At 41.4% G+C, this 14,501-nt stretch overlaps 1 protein-coding gene across 3 annotated transcripts in view; it reads right to left on the bottom strand.

The window, feature by feature from the left end:
- The window catches only part of adck5 (aarF domain containing kinase 5), a 140,837-nt gene that overhangs the window by 82,746 nt on the left and 43,590 nt on the right, over positions 1-14,501 (bottom strand). For all 3 annotated transcript variants that reach the window (XM_043690929.2, XM_043690930.2, XM_087987666.1), the window contains one exon: positions 4,371-4,446. In XM_043690929.2, the coding sequence (XP_043546864.1) occupies positions 4,371-4,446 (76 nt within the window). The remainder of the gene's footprint in view (positions 1-4,370; positions 4,447-14,501) is intronic.

Here is a 14,501-nt window from a genome sequence, read left to right as displayed (position 1 = left end):
GATCCTATGACCCACTATCATCATCCTGGGGGAGCCAATGAGAAATCATCGGGAACAATCAGACCATATTTATGGTGTGCTGTAGCGTGTCTCAGCAGAGTGTATTACTAAGGTTTACATCATTTCTAACACAATGTAGATGTATTGCAGACTGTCTTACTATTCAATTTTGATCAAAACTATGGGATGTGTGGCTTTATTCTCTTAAGTTTCCTGGACTTAAGGTCTCACCTGTTGACTACTTTAAAAATAAAAAACAAAAGGACACTGATTCCTAACCTGATTGTAACAAAATTAGTGATTGGTCTGGGATCATAATATGATGCCCAGACCAGACCACATCACCTCCTCACTCAATTTCTCCACTGCTTCCAAGTTATTAATGGCATCCAGTGTTGGAGAAGCAGCAATTTTCTCCAGTTCAATGCTGAAACTTTTCCCCATCACCTTGAATTAGTGACTCCGAGTAAAAGAGTCCCCCACTCTGGGGAAAAAAGTTTCTTGCTATCCACCCTGCCTATACCGCTCATGATTTTGTAGACCTCCATCACGTTCCCCCCTCAACCGCAGTCTTTCTAATGAAGAAAATCCTAATCTACTCAACCTCTCTTCATAGCTAGCGCTATCCATACCAGGCAATGTCCTGGTGAATCTCCTCTACACCCTCTTCCAAGCATCCACATCCTTTTGGTAATGTGGCGACCAGAACTGTACACAGTATTTCAAATGAGGCCGAACCAAAGTCCGATACAACTGTAACATGATCTGCCAACTCTTGTAATCAGTACCCCGTCCGATGAAGGAAAAAGTGGTCCATGTATCTTCTTGACCACTATATTGACCTGCATTGCCACCTTCAGGGTGTATGGACCTGAACACCCAGATCTCTTTGTACACCAATTTTCCCCAGGACTTTTCCATTTACTGCATGGTTCACTCTTGAATTGGATCTTCCAAAATGCATCATCTTGTATTTACCCAGATTGACCTCCATCTGCCATTTCTCTACCCGACTCTCCACTCTCTACATTCTGCCATATTCTCAGACAGTCGCCTTCACTATCTGCTACTCCACCAATCTTGGCGTCATTTGCAAACTTGCTAATCAGACCACCAATACCTTCCTCCAGGTCATTTATGTATATCACAAACAACAGTGGTTCCAACATGGATCCCTGTGGAACACCATTGGTCACACAGTTCTCCACTTTGAGAAACTCCCCTCCACTACTACTTTGTCTCCTGTTGTCCAGCCAGTTCTCTATCTATCTAGCCAGTATACCCTGGACCCCATGCAACTTCACTTTCCCCTTCAGCCTATCATGGGGAACCTTATCAATGCCTTACTGAAGTCCACATATATGACATCTACAGCCCTTCCCGCAATCAACTTTGTCACTTCCTCAAAGAATTTTATTAGGTTTGTAAGATATGACCTTCATTGCACAAAACCATGCTACCCATCACTAATAAGCTCATTTTCTTCCAAATATAAATAGATCCTATCCCTCAGTATCTTCTCCAGGAGCTTCCCTACCACTGATGTTATGTTCACCAGTTTATGATTACCTGGATAATCCCTGCTACCCTTCTTCAACGAGGGGATAACATTATCAATTTTCCAGTCCTCTAGGACCTCACCAGTGTTCAAGGATGCTGCAAAGACATCTGTTAAGGCCCAGCTATTTTCTCTCTCATTTCCATCAGCAACCTCAAATAGATCCCACCTAGACCTGAGGACTTGTCCACCTTAATGTCTTTTAGAATACCCAACACTTCCTCTCTCCTTATGCTGACTTGACCTAGGGTAATCAAACATCTAACCCGAACCTCAACATCCGTCATGTCCCTCTCTTTGGTGAATACCGATGCAAAGTACTCATGAAGAATCTCACCCATTTTCTCTGACTCCACACATAACTTTTGTTATGAAGGTGTAGGTGCATACTATATCTTTAGGGAGTGAAAGAAAGCTGGCAAGGACTGACCGAAAGCACAGTATGAACAACATAAAAATGTAACATTTGGTTGTGAAACAAATAGCTCGTGCTGCGTTGCCATCGTACACAAATTCAAATTCGGCCAGTTTAAATTATGTCCAAGATACCAAAATCCAATCGAATTTGAATTTTAATGTTTTGATGACATCAGACCAATGAGATGTTCTGATGTTTTGGGGTAAGTGAAATCGGGTATTTTGAACAACTGGGGAGAACAGCAAAGAGCAGCCGAGCACCAACAGACTGTCAGCAGAATAGATCTCTGAAAGATACCTGTCCATGACAAAGTTGTGCAGCAGAAAACAGAATATGATCTACAGGAATCTACATAGTTCGACATCTGGTTTTGAAAATTGATTTGCCGTAAATTTAAGAGGGAATTTATCAGACCAGTATTGTAGAGTGGAAGGTAAAAATAGGTTTGAGAGATAGGAGTTGTAAAGAGTTGTTGTTTACTGTTCTCTTTTGGACATCAAGAATAAAATTGTTAATTTTTTCTTTTTAACGGTGATATTTGGGATAGTTATTTGCTACTCAAAATTTAACAGATTATGGCGCAAGGCTAGCATTTCTGTGTGTCTGGTTTAAATTTAGCAGAAAGGTTTACCCCATGGCTTAACACTTTCCTCCTTTGTCCCTGAGTGGGCCAACCCTTTCTCCAGTTACCCTCTTGCTCCTTATGTACAAATAAAAGGCTTTGGAATTTTCCTTAACCCTGTTTGCAAAAGGATATTTCATGACCCCTTTTCACCCTCTTAATTCCTCGTTTCAAATTAGTCTAACTTTCCTGACATTCTTCCAAAGCTTCGTCTGTTTTCAGTCACCTAAACCTTATGTATGCTTCCTTTTTATTCTTGGCTAGTTTCACAATTTCACCTGTCATCCATGGTTCCCTAATCTTGCCATTTCTATCTCTCATTTTCACAGGGACATGTCTGTCCTGCACTCTAATCAAACTCTCTTTTAAAAACCTCCCACACAGTAGGCAAGAAATTATTGGTCCGTTGAAGGGAGCCGAGAGATGGCTCAAGTGGGCAGCACCATGGCTCAGTGGTTAGCACTACCACCTCACAGCGCCAGGGACTTGGGTTCGATTCCAACCTCAGGCGACCATCTGTGTAGAGTTTGCACATTCTCCCAGCGTCTGTGCGGGTTTCCTTTGGGTGCTCCGGTTTCCTCCCACAATCCAAAGACATGCAAGTTAGGTGAATTGGCCATGCTAAATTATCCATAGAGTTCAGGAGTGCGTAGGTTAGGTACATTAGTCTAGGGTAAATAGAGGGTAGGGGAATGGGTCAGAGTGGATTGATCTTCAGAGGCTCAATGTGGACTTCTTTCCACACTGTAGGGATTCTATTAAAAACATGAGATGTGGATTTGTCTTCAAACAGCTGCTACCAATTCACATTCCCCAGCTCCTGTAGAATTTTGCTATAGTAGCGCTTCCCCCAATTTAGCACTTGAGCAGTGAGGCAGTATGGGCAGAGCTCAGAAATAGGAAGGGTGCTGTAACAAGGTTGGGGTTGTACTGCAGGTCTCCCAACAGCAAGCGCGAGACAGAGGTACAAATATGTGAACAGATTTTGGAAAGGTGTAGGAGCAACAGGGTGGTGGTGATAGGAGATTTTAATTTTCCCAGCATTGATTGGGATTCATTTAGTGTTAGAGGTCTAGATGGAACTGTGTCCCCTTTCAGCGTTGTTCTAACCAGTAATGCAACTCCTCCATCCCTTTCAATTCCCTTTCTATCCCTCCCGAAGCATCTATATTCTGGGATATTTAGTTGTCAATCATGCCCTTCCCTCAACCAAGTCTCAGTAATAGCAGTAACATCATACCCCCAGGTACAAATCCAAGCCCTAAAGTTCATCTGCCTTACCTACTACACTTCTCGCATTAAAACAAATGCACCTCAGACCACCTATTCCTTTGTGTTAATCATTTGCTCCCTGCCTACTCTTCCCCTTAGTCACTCTGACTTCGTTATCTACTTCCTTAGAGGCTTTTGCTACTACAGTCATACTAACTTCCTCATTTGGTTCCCATACCCCTGGAGTCAATATCAGACCATTTTCCAAAGCTCCTTATGCAACCTTAGGCATTTCCTGCTGAAGGGCTTATGCGCAAAACATAGATTCTCTTGTTCCTCAGATGCTGCCTGACCGGCTGTGCTGTTCCAGCACCACACCCTCAACTCTGATCTCCACATCTGCAGTCCTCACTTTCTATATTAGAAGATGCTATATATAAATAAATGTAAGTTTTCTTGCCACCAATACTCCTTACATTTCGTGAGCTTCAAGCTTTCTGGCAAGTCTACTTTGACAATTCACCAAATCCATTAAACCAAATCAAAAATACAAAGCTTACCTCATCCTTTCCACGAAGTTTTACATTAATAGTCCACCAATAATCTGTAGAGATTTTTATTCCAAAGTAAATGGATCTGCAAAGGTAAGGATACAATACAAAAAGGTGAATGTATACAATAAGAAACCTGCTCCATCCTTCCAGCATTCTCGACATTATTTGGCATTGGAGTAATTATTGCTCGACAGTAATGATGTTTTCAAGCTGCACAATTGGCCCAAATGGAGAGAACTTTTATTCAAAACAGACAGGTATAACTAGTCAATATCGGGTCCAACTGGAAATTAGGAATGTAAACAGGATTATAGACTTTTACGTATATGCAGGATTCAAGACCTTCACTCCTATTGCCACTTTTCTTCTTGCCCCTTATAAACGGCCGCAATACAGGATTAAGGCAAATTAACAAGGATTATTTAAGTTTGTGCTAGGATGCCACCTGGAATATTGGACACAATTTTGATTTCCTGATGTTTTTAAAACCCCTTAGAAATTATTCCTGGTTAGATTTTGCCAAGAGCTTCGATCCTTGGCCATTCGCTGCCATCAACTGCATTTGGTCTCCATGGTTACTTCTTCCACAGCAAGTTCTCTGGATCCAATAGAAGACTCACTTCAACCCTAACCATTCCAACCTTGAAATCATCATTGCCTATTCCCTTGGCACACTGCTTTCCCTTGTCGAGAAGCTTGATTAGACAAGAATAAACTAAAAACAAAAAACTGCAGACAGTGGTGATTTCAAAAGTACAAATTGCTGAAGGAACACAGCAAGTCTTGAAGAATCAATGGAGAGAGAAACAAAGACCAGTAAGACACTTTTTCAGAACAGACTACTGCTAAAAAAAATGAATGATTCGGCAGATGGGGAGACAGTGGTTATGAAGATATGGATGTACTGTACCTTTGAGTTAAAAGCTATTAAAATACCTGACAGCACTAAGTGTTCTCAATAAAAGTAACAATGTAACACTTGGTCAAAAGCCAAATAGCTGGGTTGCCTGGAGCCAAAAAACAGATCTGCCATTTAGTTTAAATTATACCCACAAAAAAAAAACTCCAATCCAGTTTGAATTTAGTATATTGACAATCTTAAAAGCCAATCATACAATCCGATGCTTTAGGGTATAAGACCAGAGATAATTGAACAGTTGAGAGGAGAACTACCACACCGCCACAATGTAGAGACTACGCGAAAAATAACTCTTAAAACGTACCTTTAATCGATCAATAACCTGTGAAGCAGAATCCTCAAGACAACGACAACAACAGGAATACAGAATAACTGAAAGCTTCTTAGTTTTGAGATAAGTTTTGTTTCGTAAATCTTAAATCGGGATTTTTATCGGACCAGTATTGTAGAGGGGAAAGTAAAAGACAGGTTGGAGGAAGGAGTTGTAACTAGTTGTTAGTTAATTAATTATTTTCTGTCATACTTCAAGAAATAAAGTCGTTAATTTTTACTTTCAATAGTTTTGGCCTCTCGAACTTTCACAGATTACTGCACAGGATAAATCTTTTCTGTATTACTGGTTTAAATTAAGCAGGAGGGTTTACCCAATGTCTTAACAAGAGGGAGGAAAAAAAATGAAGGGAGAGAGGGAGAGAAAAAAAAGTGGGGGATGGAGGGAGAAAAGAGGGAAGAGAGGGGGAGAGAAAAGAGGGGGGAGAGCCCTTTGTGGGGTTCCAAAGACTAAGAAATTTATCCTCATTTCAGTCTTAAACTCATACCCGTTTAGTCTGAGATTGTGCCTCCTGGTCATCGATTCTCTCATGAGGGGAAATATTCTCTCAGCTTTTACCTTTTAACCTACTTCAGAATCCTAGACGTTTGAATGAGATCATTGCTCATTCTTTTAAACTCCAAATGAGTAGTCAAAATCTGTTAAGCCTTTGTTTGTAACATAATCTTGCATGACTTTTTTTTCCCCTCCCTCTTTTCTTCCTCTAGTGAACCTTCTTTGGATCGCCTCCAATGAAGTTATATCTTTTCTTAAATAAGGAGACCAAAACTACACAGTCTGAGATGTGGTCTCATGAGCATCCTGTACAGTTGCAGATATCCTTCTCTCATACCAAACCATCCCCCTTGAAATAAGGGGCAACATTCCATTAGTCTTCCTAATTACCTGCTAGAGGTGTGTACTAGCTTTGTGTTTCATGTACAACTACCCTCAAGTCTCTAAGGTTCTACTGTTTTTCTCCATTTAAATAATGCTCTATAATAATTGTTCTCCCTTCCAAATTGAATAATTTCATATTTTCTCACATTATACACAATTTGCCAACTTCTTACCCACTTATTTCACCCATTCATATCTACAAACTTTTAAACCCATCTTGCAACCTGCCATTCCACCTAATTTTGTGGCACCTGCAAATCTGGCTACAGCACACTCACTTCCTTTTTCTAGGTCATTAACATTTATTGTAAACAGGCCCCAGCACGGATCCCTGTGGAATCCAACTAGTCACAGGTCACCAACCTGAAAAAGAACCCCTTATCCCCCATCCAGTTTCCTGCCCATTAGCCAATTCTCTATCCATGCCAATACACAAACTCCAACACAATGGGCTCTGACCTGAGGGCTTAATCTTTGACAAGGTGCCGCACAGGAGACTACTGAGTAAGATAAGGGCCCATGTGTTCGAGCAAGGGACTAGCATGGATAGAAGCTTGGCTGTCTGGCAGAAAGCAGAGAGTGGGGTTAAAATAATCCTTCTCAGGATGGCAGCCGGTGACAAGTGGTGTTCCATAAGGCTGTGTTGGGGCCATAACTTTTCAATTTTACATTAGCGATCTAGATGACAGAACGGAGGACATTATGGCGAAGTTTGCAGATGATACAAAGATAGTAGAGGGACAGGTAGCATTGAGGAGGCAGGGAGGTTTCGAGGGAGTTGGACAAAAAGTTAAAAGAGTGGGCAAAGAAGTGGCAGACGAAGTACAACTTGTGAAAATGTGAGATTATGCACTTTAGTAGGAAGAAGAAAGGCATGGGCTATTTTCTAAATGGAGAGAAAATTCAGATGGCATTTACTTTCAGAGGATTAGAATAGAAAAGTAGGGATGTATTTTTGAGGCTCTAGAAGCCTCTGGTTAAAACATATTTACAATAGGGGTGTTGTGTGCAGTTTTGGACCCCATCTCTCAGGATGTACTGGCCCTGGAGCACGTTCAGGGGAGGTTCACAAGAATGGTCCCAGGAATGAAAAGCTTAACATACGAGGAACATTTGAGGACTCTGGGTCTATATTCGATGGAACTTAGAAGAATGAGGGGCGAATCTAATTGAAACATACAGACTAAAATTGGGCCCTTGAAGACAGAAACAGGGGAATAGATTATGGGGAACAAAGAAATGGCAGAAGAATTGAATTGGTACTTCAGATCTGTGTTCACTGGGGAAGACACAAGCAATCTCCCTGAGGTAACAGTGACTGAAGGACCTGAATTTAAGGGAATTTATATTTGCCAGGAATTGGTGTTGGAGAGACTGTTAGGTCTGAAGGTTGATAAGTCCCCAGGGCCTGATGGTCTACATCCCAGGGTACTGAAGGAGGTGGCTCGAGAAATCATGGATGCGTTGGTGATTATTTTCCAGATTTCGATAGATTCGGGATCAGTTCCTGCGGATTGAAGGGTGGCTAATGTTGTACCACTTTTTAAGAAAGGTGGGAGAGAGAAAGCAGGAAATTATAGACCAGTTAGTCTGACCTCAGTGGTGGGAAAGATGCTGGAGTCTACTATTAAAGGTTGAAATTAGGACACATCTGGATAGTAGTAACAGGATAGGTCAGAGTCAGCATGGATTTATGAAGGGGAAATCACGCTTGACGAATCTTCTGGAATTTTTTGAGGATGTAACTCTGAAGATGGACGAGGGAGATCCAATAGATGTAGTGTACCTGGACTTTCAGAAAGCTTTTGATAAAGTCCTACATAGGAGGTTAGTGAGCAAATTTAGGGCACATGGTATTGGGAGCAAAGTACTAACTTGGATTGAAAGTTGGTTGGCTGACAGTAAACAAAGTAGTGATAAACAGTTCCATTTCAGAATGGCAGGCAGTGACCAGTGGGGTACCGCAGGGATCAGTGCTGGGACCGCAGCTTTTTACAATATATATTAATGATATAGAAGATGGTATTGGTAATAACATTAGCAAATTTGCTGATGATACTAAGCTGGGTGGCAGGGTGAAATGTGAGGAGGATATTAGGAGATTACAGGGTGACCTGGACAGGTTAGGTGAGTGGTCAGATGCATGGCAGATGCAGTTTAATGTGGATAAATGTATGGTTATCCACTTTGGAGGCAAGAACAGGAAGGCAGATTACTACCTGAATGGAATCAAGTTAGGTAAAGGGGCAATACAAAGAGGTCTGGGTGTTCTTGTACACCAGTCAATGAAGGTAAGCATGCAGGTACAGCAGGTAGTGAAGGCTAATAGCATGCTGGCCTTCATAACAAGAGGGATTGAGTACAGAAGCAAAAAGAGGTTCTTCTGCAGCTGTACAGCGCCCTGGTGAGACCACACCTGGAGTATTGTGTGCAGTTCTGGTCCCCAAATTTGAGGAAAGACATTCTGGCTATTGAGGAAGTGCAGCGTAGGTTCACAAGGTCAATTCCTGGAATAGCGGGACTACCTTACGCTGAAAGACTGGAGCGTCTGGGCTTGTATAACCTTGAGTTTAGAAGACTGAGAGGGGATCGGATTGAAACGTATAAGATTATGAAAGGATTGGACACTCTGGAGGCAGGAAACATGTTTCCGCTGATGGGTGAGTGCCGAACCAGAGGACACAGCTTAAAAATACGGGGTAGACCATTTAGGACAGAGAAGAGGAGAAACTTCTTCACCCAGAGAGTGGTGGCTGTGTGGAATGCTCTGCTCCAGAGGCCCAGTCTCTGGATTCATTTAAGAAAGAGTTGGATAGAGCTCTCAAGGATAGTGGAATCAAGGGTTATGGAGATATGGCAGGAACAGGATACTGATTAAGGATGATCAGCCATGATCATATTGAATGGTGGTGCAGGCTCGAAGGGCAGAATGGCCTACTCCTGCACCTATTGTCTAATACCAAATGGCCTGGACAGAGTAGATGTTGGGAAGATGTTTCCATTGGTAGAAGAGACTGGGACCAGAGGACAGAGCCTTAGAGTAAAGGAAATACTTTTTAGAATGGAGACAAGGAGAAACTTCTTTAGCCAGGGAGTGAGGATCTACAGAATTCATTGCCACAGAAGGCTGTGGAAACCAGATCATTGAGTATACTTAAAAATGATATAGATAGGTCCTTGAGTGAATGGGCTGAATGGCCTAACGTCTGCTCCTATGTCTTATGGCAAGGTGCTTTGTCTGACAAACACAGTCATAGAGATGTACAGCACGGAAACAGATCTTTCAGTCCAACTCGTCCATGCTGACCAGATGTCTTAAATTCATCCAGTCCCATTTGCCAGCACTTGGCCCATTAACCTCTAAACTCTTCCTATTCACGTACCAATGCAGAGGCCTTTTAAAATTTTATAATTGTACCAGTCTCCACCACTTTTTCTGGGAGCTTATTCCATATACGCACCACCCTTTGCTTGAACAAGTTGGCCCTTAGGTTCCTTTTAAATCCTTCCCCAAATATTTAGACAGGACTAAGGTAAAGGACAGGGGTTGTTATGAATGTTGTTTATAGGGACTTGCAGTAGGCATTTGATAACATCCCACATAGAAGCCTACCAAATTAAAAGGTAAATTATTGACATGGTTTGGAAATTGGTGGAGCTGCAGGGAACAAAGTAAGGATAGTGAGTAGATACTCAAATTGGCAGGGTGTAACCAGTGATGTCCCACAAAGGATCTGTGCTCAACGATTCATATTATTTATTAATGGCTTGAATAATGGCATGGAAAGTCATATTCAAATTTGCTGAATACAGAAGTTAGCCTGCACTATAGATAGCATTACATTACATTGATAGACTAAGTGAATTGGCAAAAATATTGCAGATAGAGTTCTATATAAACAGTTGTGAAATTATCCATTGTGGGCCAAAAAGGGATAGATCAGAGTACTTTCCAGATGGTATAAAGTTAAATACAGGAGATATCCACCAACCTCTCTGTCACAGACTGGAGCAGAAGGATGAAGAAGTACAAAACACTGGTGAGATCCTGCTTGAAGCATAGATCTGGGCACCACACCTTAGGCTGGATTTACTGGAATTAGAGGGAATACAAAGTAGGTTTACAAGAATGATACCTGGACGAGGCTTACATTACGAGGAGAGATTATACAAATTAGGCTCGTCATCTCCAGAATATTGAAGGTTCAAGGGTGATCTAATCAAAGTCTTCAAATTATTAACAGGAAATGATAAGGATAAACTATTTTCACTGGTTAGAGACTCTAGAACTAGGGGGCTATAGTCTGAGAATTGTGGCCAGACAATGCAAGAGAGATGTCAAGAAGTACTCTACACACAAAAAGCGTGGTAAAGGTTTGAAACTCTCTTCTATAAATGGCAACAGACGTCAGATCAGTTAATTTTAAATCTGGTGGATCGTTTTTTTGTTAAGGCACTGAGGACTTTGGGCCAAAAGCAGTATATGGAGTTAGACCACACATCAGCCACGTTTGCATTGAGTGATGGAAAAAGTTTGATGGGTTAGACGGTCTACTCCTGTTCCTATGTTCCTAGCTTGTTTCAATGCCTTCAGACACTAGTGGAACTGGTAGATACCTCCTCAAAACATTCAGATTAGTCAGACATGACTGCTCTTTCATGACTGAGCCATGCTGACTCCATCTTGTAAGATTATGATTTTCCAAATGTCCTGCTATTACTTAGTAATTGATTTGAATACTTTTTCAACAAAAATATTGGACTAATCAGTTTATAGATGTCCACTTTTTACCTCCATCTCTTTTTGAATGTTGACAGTTGATCAATCTGCTGGTACATCTCCAGAATGCAAAGGACGTTCGGAAATTATAACAAATACATTCACTATGTCTGTAGCTCTTTTACATCCTGGGATACAAGCCATTTGCACATATAGCCCATTAGTTTGTCTAATACTACACCTTTAGTGATGTTGCTTAATTCCTCCCCCATGTTCTTTAGTGTTAATTGGGCTGTCAGAGGTATATTCCACCCATAAGGATGGTGCTAAATATCTGTTTACTCCACTGCCATTTCCTTGTTTCCACATTACCATCTTTCCAGATTCATTTTCTAAGGGGCCGAGATTCACTTTGACTTTTCCCTTTCTTGTTAAATATTTAAAAATTATCACTGGCTCTGACATCTTTATATGCTTTATTTTTTCTAACTTAATACTCCATTTAACTTCCTTGGTTAACCATGATTGGTTTAACCCTCCCTTAGAATCCTTCCTCCTTACTGGATGGAATTTTTGCTGACAGTCATGAGTTATCTTCTTAAACATCTGTCAGAGTTATTCCTACCAAGACTATTCACCCTGTTCATCTTTTACTTGGAGTTCATTTCTTAAACCTATTACCAGACATAAGATAACTTGCTCCCTGGTTGGCTCCACAATATATTGCTCTAGAAAACTATCCCTAATGTACTCCATGAATTAGTTGCTGTGGCTAAGCTTTCCAAGTTGATTAACCCAAAACATGAAATTAAGGTCAGCCATAATCATTGTTTTTTTATTTACTTGTGGGCGTGGGAGTTGCTGTCTGGCTAGCATTTATTACCTGTCCCTAATTGCCCTCGAGACATTGGTGGTGAGGTGTCTTTTTGAACCACTGAAGTCCATGTGCTGTAGATAAACCCACAATGCCCTTCGTGAGGGAATTCCAGAATTTTTACCTGATAACTGAAGGAATAGTGATATATTTCCAATTCAGGTCAGTGAGTGGCTTGAAGGGTAACTTGTCAATGATGATGTTCCCATACATCTGCTGCCCTGGTCCTTCTAACAGAAGAGGTCATGGCAAACATATTGTGGAGAATCCTTCTCAGACATTGATATAAACAATACTCAAAGCCCTTGAGATATTCTATGTAGTTCAAATTCTAGGTAGAAGCCATGTGCAGGACATCTTTTAATGTGGAAATGTGTCTGCTGATGTGCAACAGCAATGTCCTTGACAGAAGCTCGATCCAGTGACATGGAAGCCTCAATAGGAATCTCCCTACTGCTGCAGCCTTCATTTGTCATCATAGCCATTGATGTTACACAAATATCTTCAACCTGAATCGCCGATGACAACTTGTTTTGGATCACACTTTGTTTGGTACCTCCCCTCAGACCTTATTGACATGGGTGGTTCTGGCAAAAATTGAGAACATCCAATGGCATTAATCTCAGGATTGACAGATTACTCAAGCCTCAACTGCAACAAGGAGGCAATCCGTAGAAATCCACCCTCTTATACCAATTTTCATTATCAATTCAGGACATCATTCATCCACCATATTCTAAATCTAGCCAATTTGTTGACATCAACTTAAATCCACTGTGGGTACTCTGACTTTATCTCAGGACCCCACCTAAAGTTCTCACTCTATTCCTTGGTTACAACTTTGATACAAGTAATTTATTTTTTTAATTCATGCATAGGAAGGTGGGCATCACTTGCTACGCCAGCATTTACTGTCCATACCCAATTACCCTCAAAGATTATGGTGAGCCGTGGAGTCCTTGAAGTAGCAACAATGTCTTTCCAAACTGGGATGGTGTCTGGCATGGACAATAACTTGCAGGTGGTAGTGGTGCCTTGATTTGCTTCCCTCATCTTTCGGACTTGTCAAGGTCAAGTTTTGAAGATGCTGTCAAAGGAGCTGTGGTAAGCTGCTCTAGTGCAATTGTAGTTGGTACTCTCTGTTGTCACTCTGCATTTATGCTAGAGGAAGTAAATGTTGAAGGTGTCAGATGGGGTGCCAGTCATGTAGGCTGCTTTGACCTGCACAACATTGATCGACTGCTGTTGAAGCTGCATCAGATAACTGTGGAAAATTTCATCATACCTGCCTCGTAGATGAAGAGTCACTAGGGAGGGGAGTTGGGCTGCTTGCTGCAGAACTTCTGGTCTTCTATTGCAGCCAGCGTTGATATGGCTGGTTCAGTTTGGTTTCTGGTCAACAGTAACTTCCACGATGTTGATAGCACAGTCTCAATGATGATAATGCGTTTGAATGTCAAGGGTTGATTGATAGCTTAACTTTTGTGGAGACAATTTTTACCTGGTACTTGTGTGGTGAGGATGTGTCACAAATCAGCCCCAATCTGAATCTTGTTCAGGTGTTGCTACACACAAAGGATTTGTTATGGACCAGGCCAGACCACTCAATACCTTTTCAAGAAGATAGCTCAGACTCGAACTTTGCTAGTTATTTTAAGCAGGCAATAAAGTGGATATTCCAGGACAGAATCAGCTAGTCAAACCACTTTGTAAATAAATTGTTTTGTTTAAAACTAACTTATTAACAATGAAACACAAAAGAACAGAAAATAGAACACCAAATAACCTATCTTGTGCGAAAACCCCTTTGGCCCTCAATGTTGCGCCGACCTGTCATACCAATCTGAAGCCCATCTAACCTACACTATTCCATGTACATCCATATGCTTGTCCAATGACGACTTAAATGCCCTTAAAGTTGGCGAATCTACTACCGTTGCAGGCAAAGCATTCCATACCCTTACTACTGTGAGTAAAGAAACTACCTCTGACATCTGTCCTATATCTATCACTCCTCAATTTAAAGCTATGACCCCTCGTGCTCGCTGTCACCATACTTTGGAAAAAGGCTCTCCCTGTCCACCCTATCTAACCCTCTGATTATCTTATGTCTCTATTAAGTCACCTCACAACCACATTCTCTCGAACAAAAATAGCCTCAAGTCCCTCAGCCTTTCCTTGTAAGACCTTCCCTCCATACCAGGCAACATCCTAGTAAATCTCCTCAGCACCCTTTGCAAAGCTTCCACATCCTTCTTATAATGCAGTGACCAGAACTGTACACAATACTCCAAGTGCGGCCGCAGAGTTTTGTACAGCTGTAGCATAGCCTCATGGTTCCGGAACTCGATCCATCTATTAATAAAAACTAAAACACTACCTGGACACAGATCTCTCTGCTCATCTACACTCGA

The sequence above is a fragment of the Chiloscyllium plagiosum genome, unplaced genomic scaffold, assembly GCF_037043375.1.
Source record: "Chiloscyllium plagiosum isolate Xiang-an unplaced genomic scaffold, Cpla_swu_hap1 HiC_scaffold_5, whole genome shotgun sequence".
NCBI lineage: Eukaryota > Metazoa > Chordata > Chondrichthyes > Orectolobiformes > Hemiscylliidae > Chiloscyllium > Chiloscyllium plagiosum.
The sequence above is the reverse complement of the archived record's forward strand: the minus strand, read 5'-3'. Positions and strand labels throughout refer to the sequence as shown.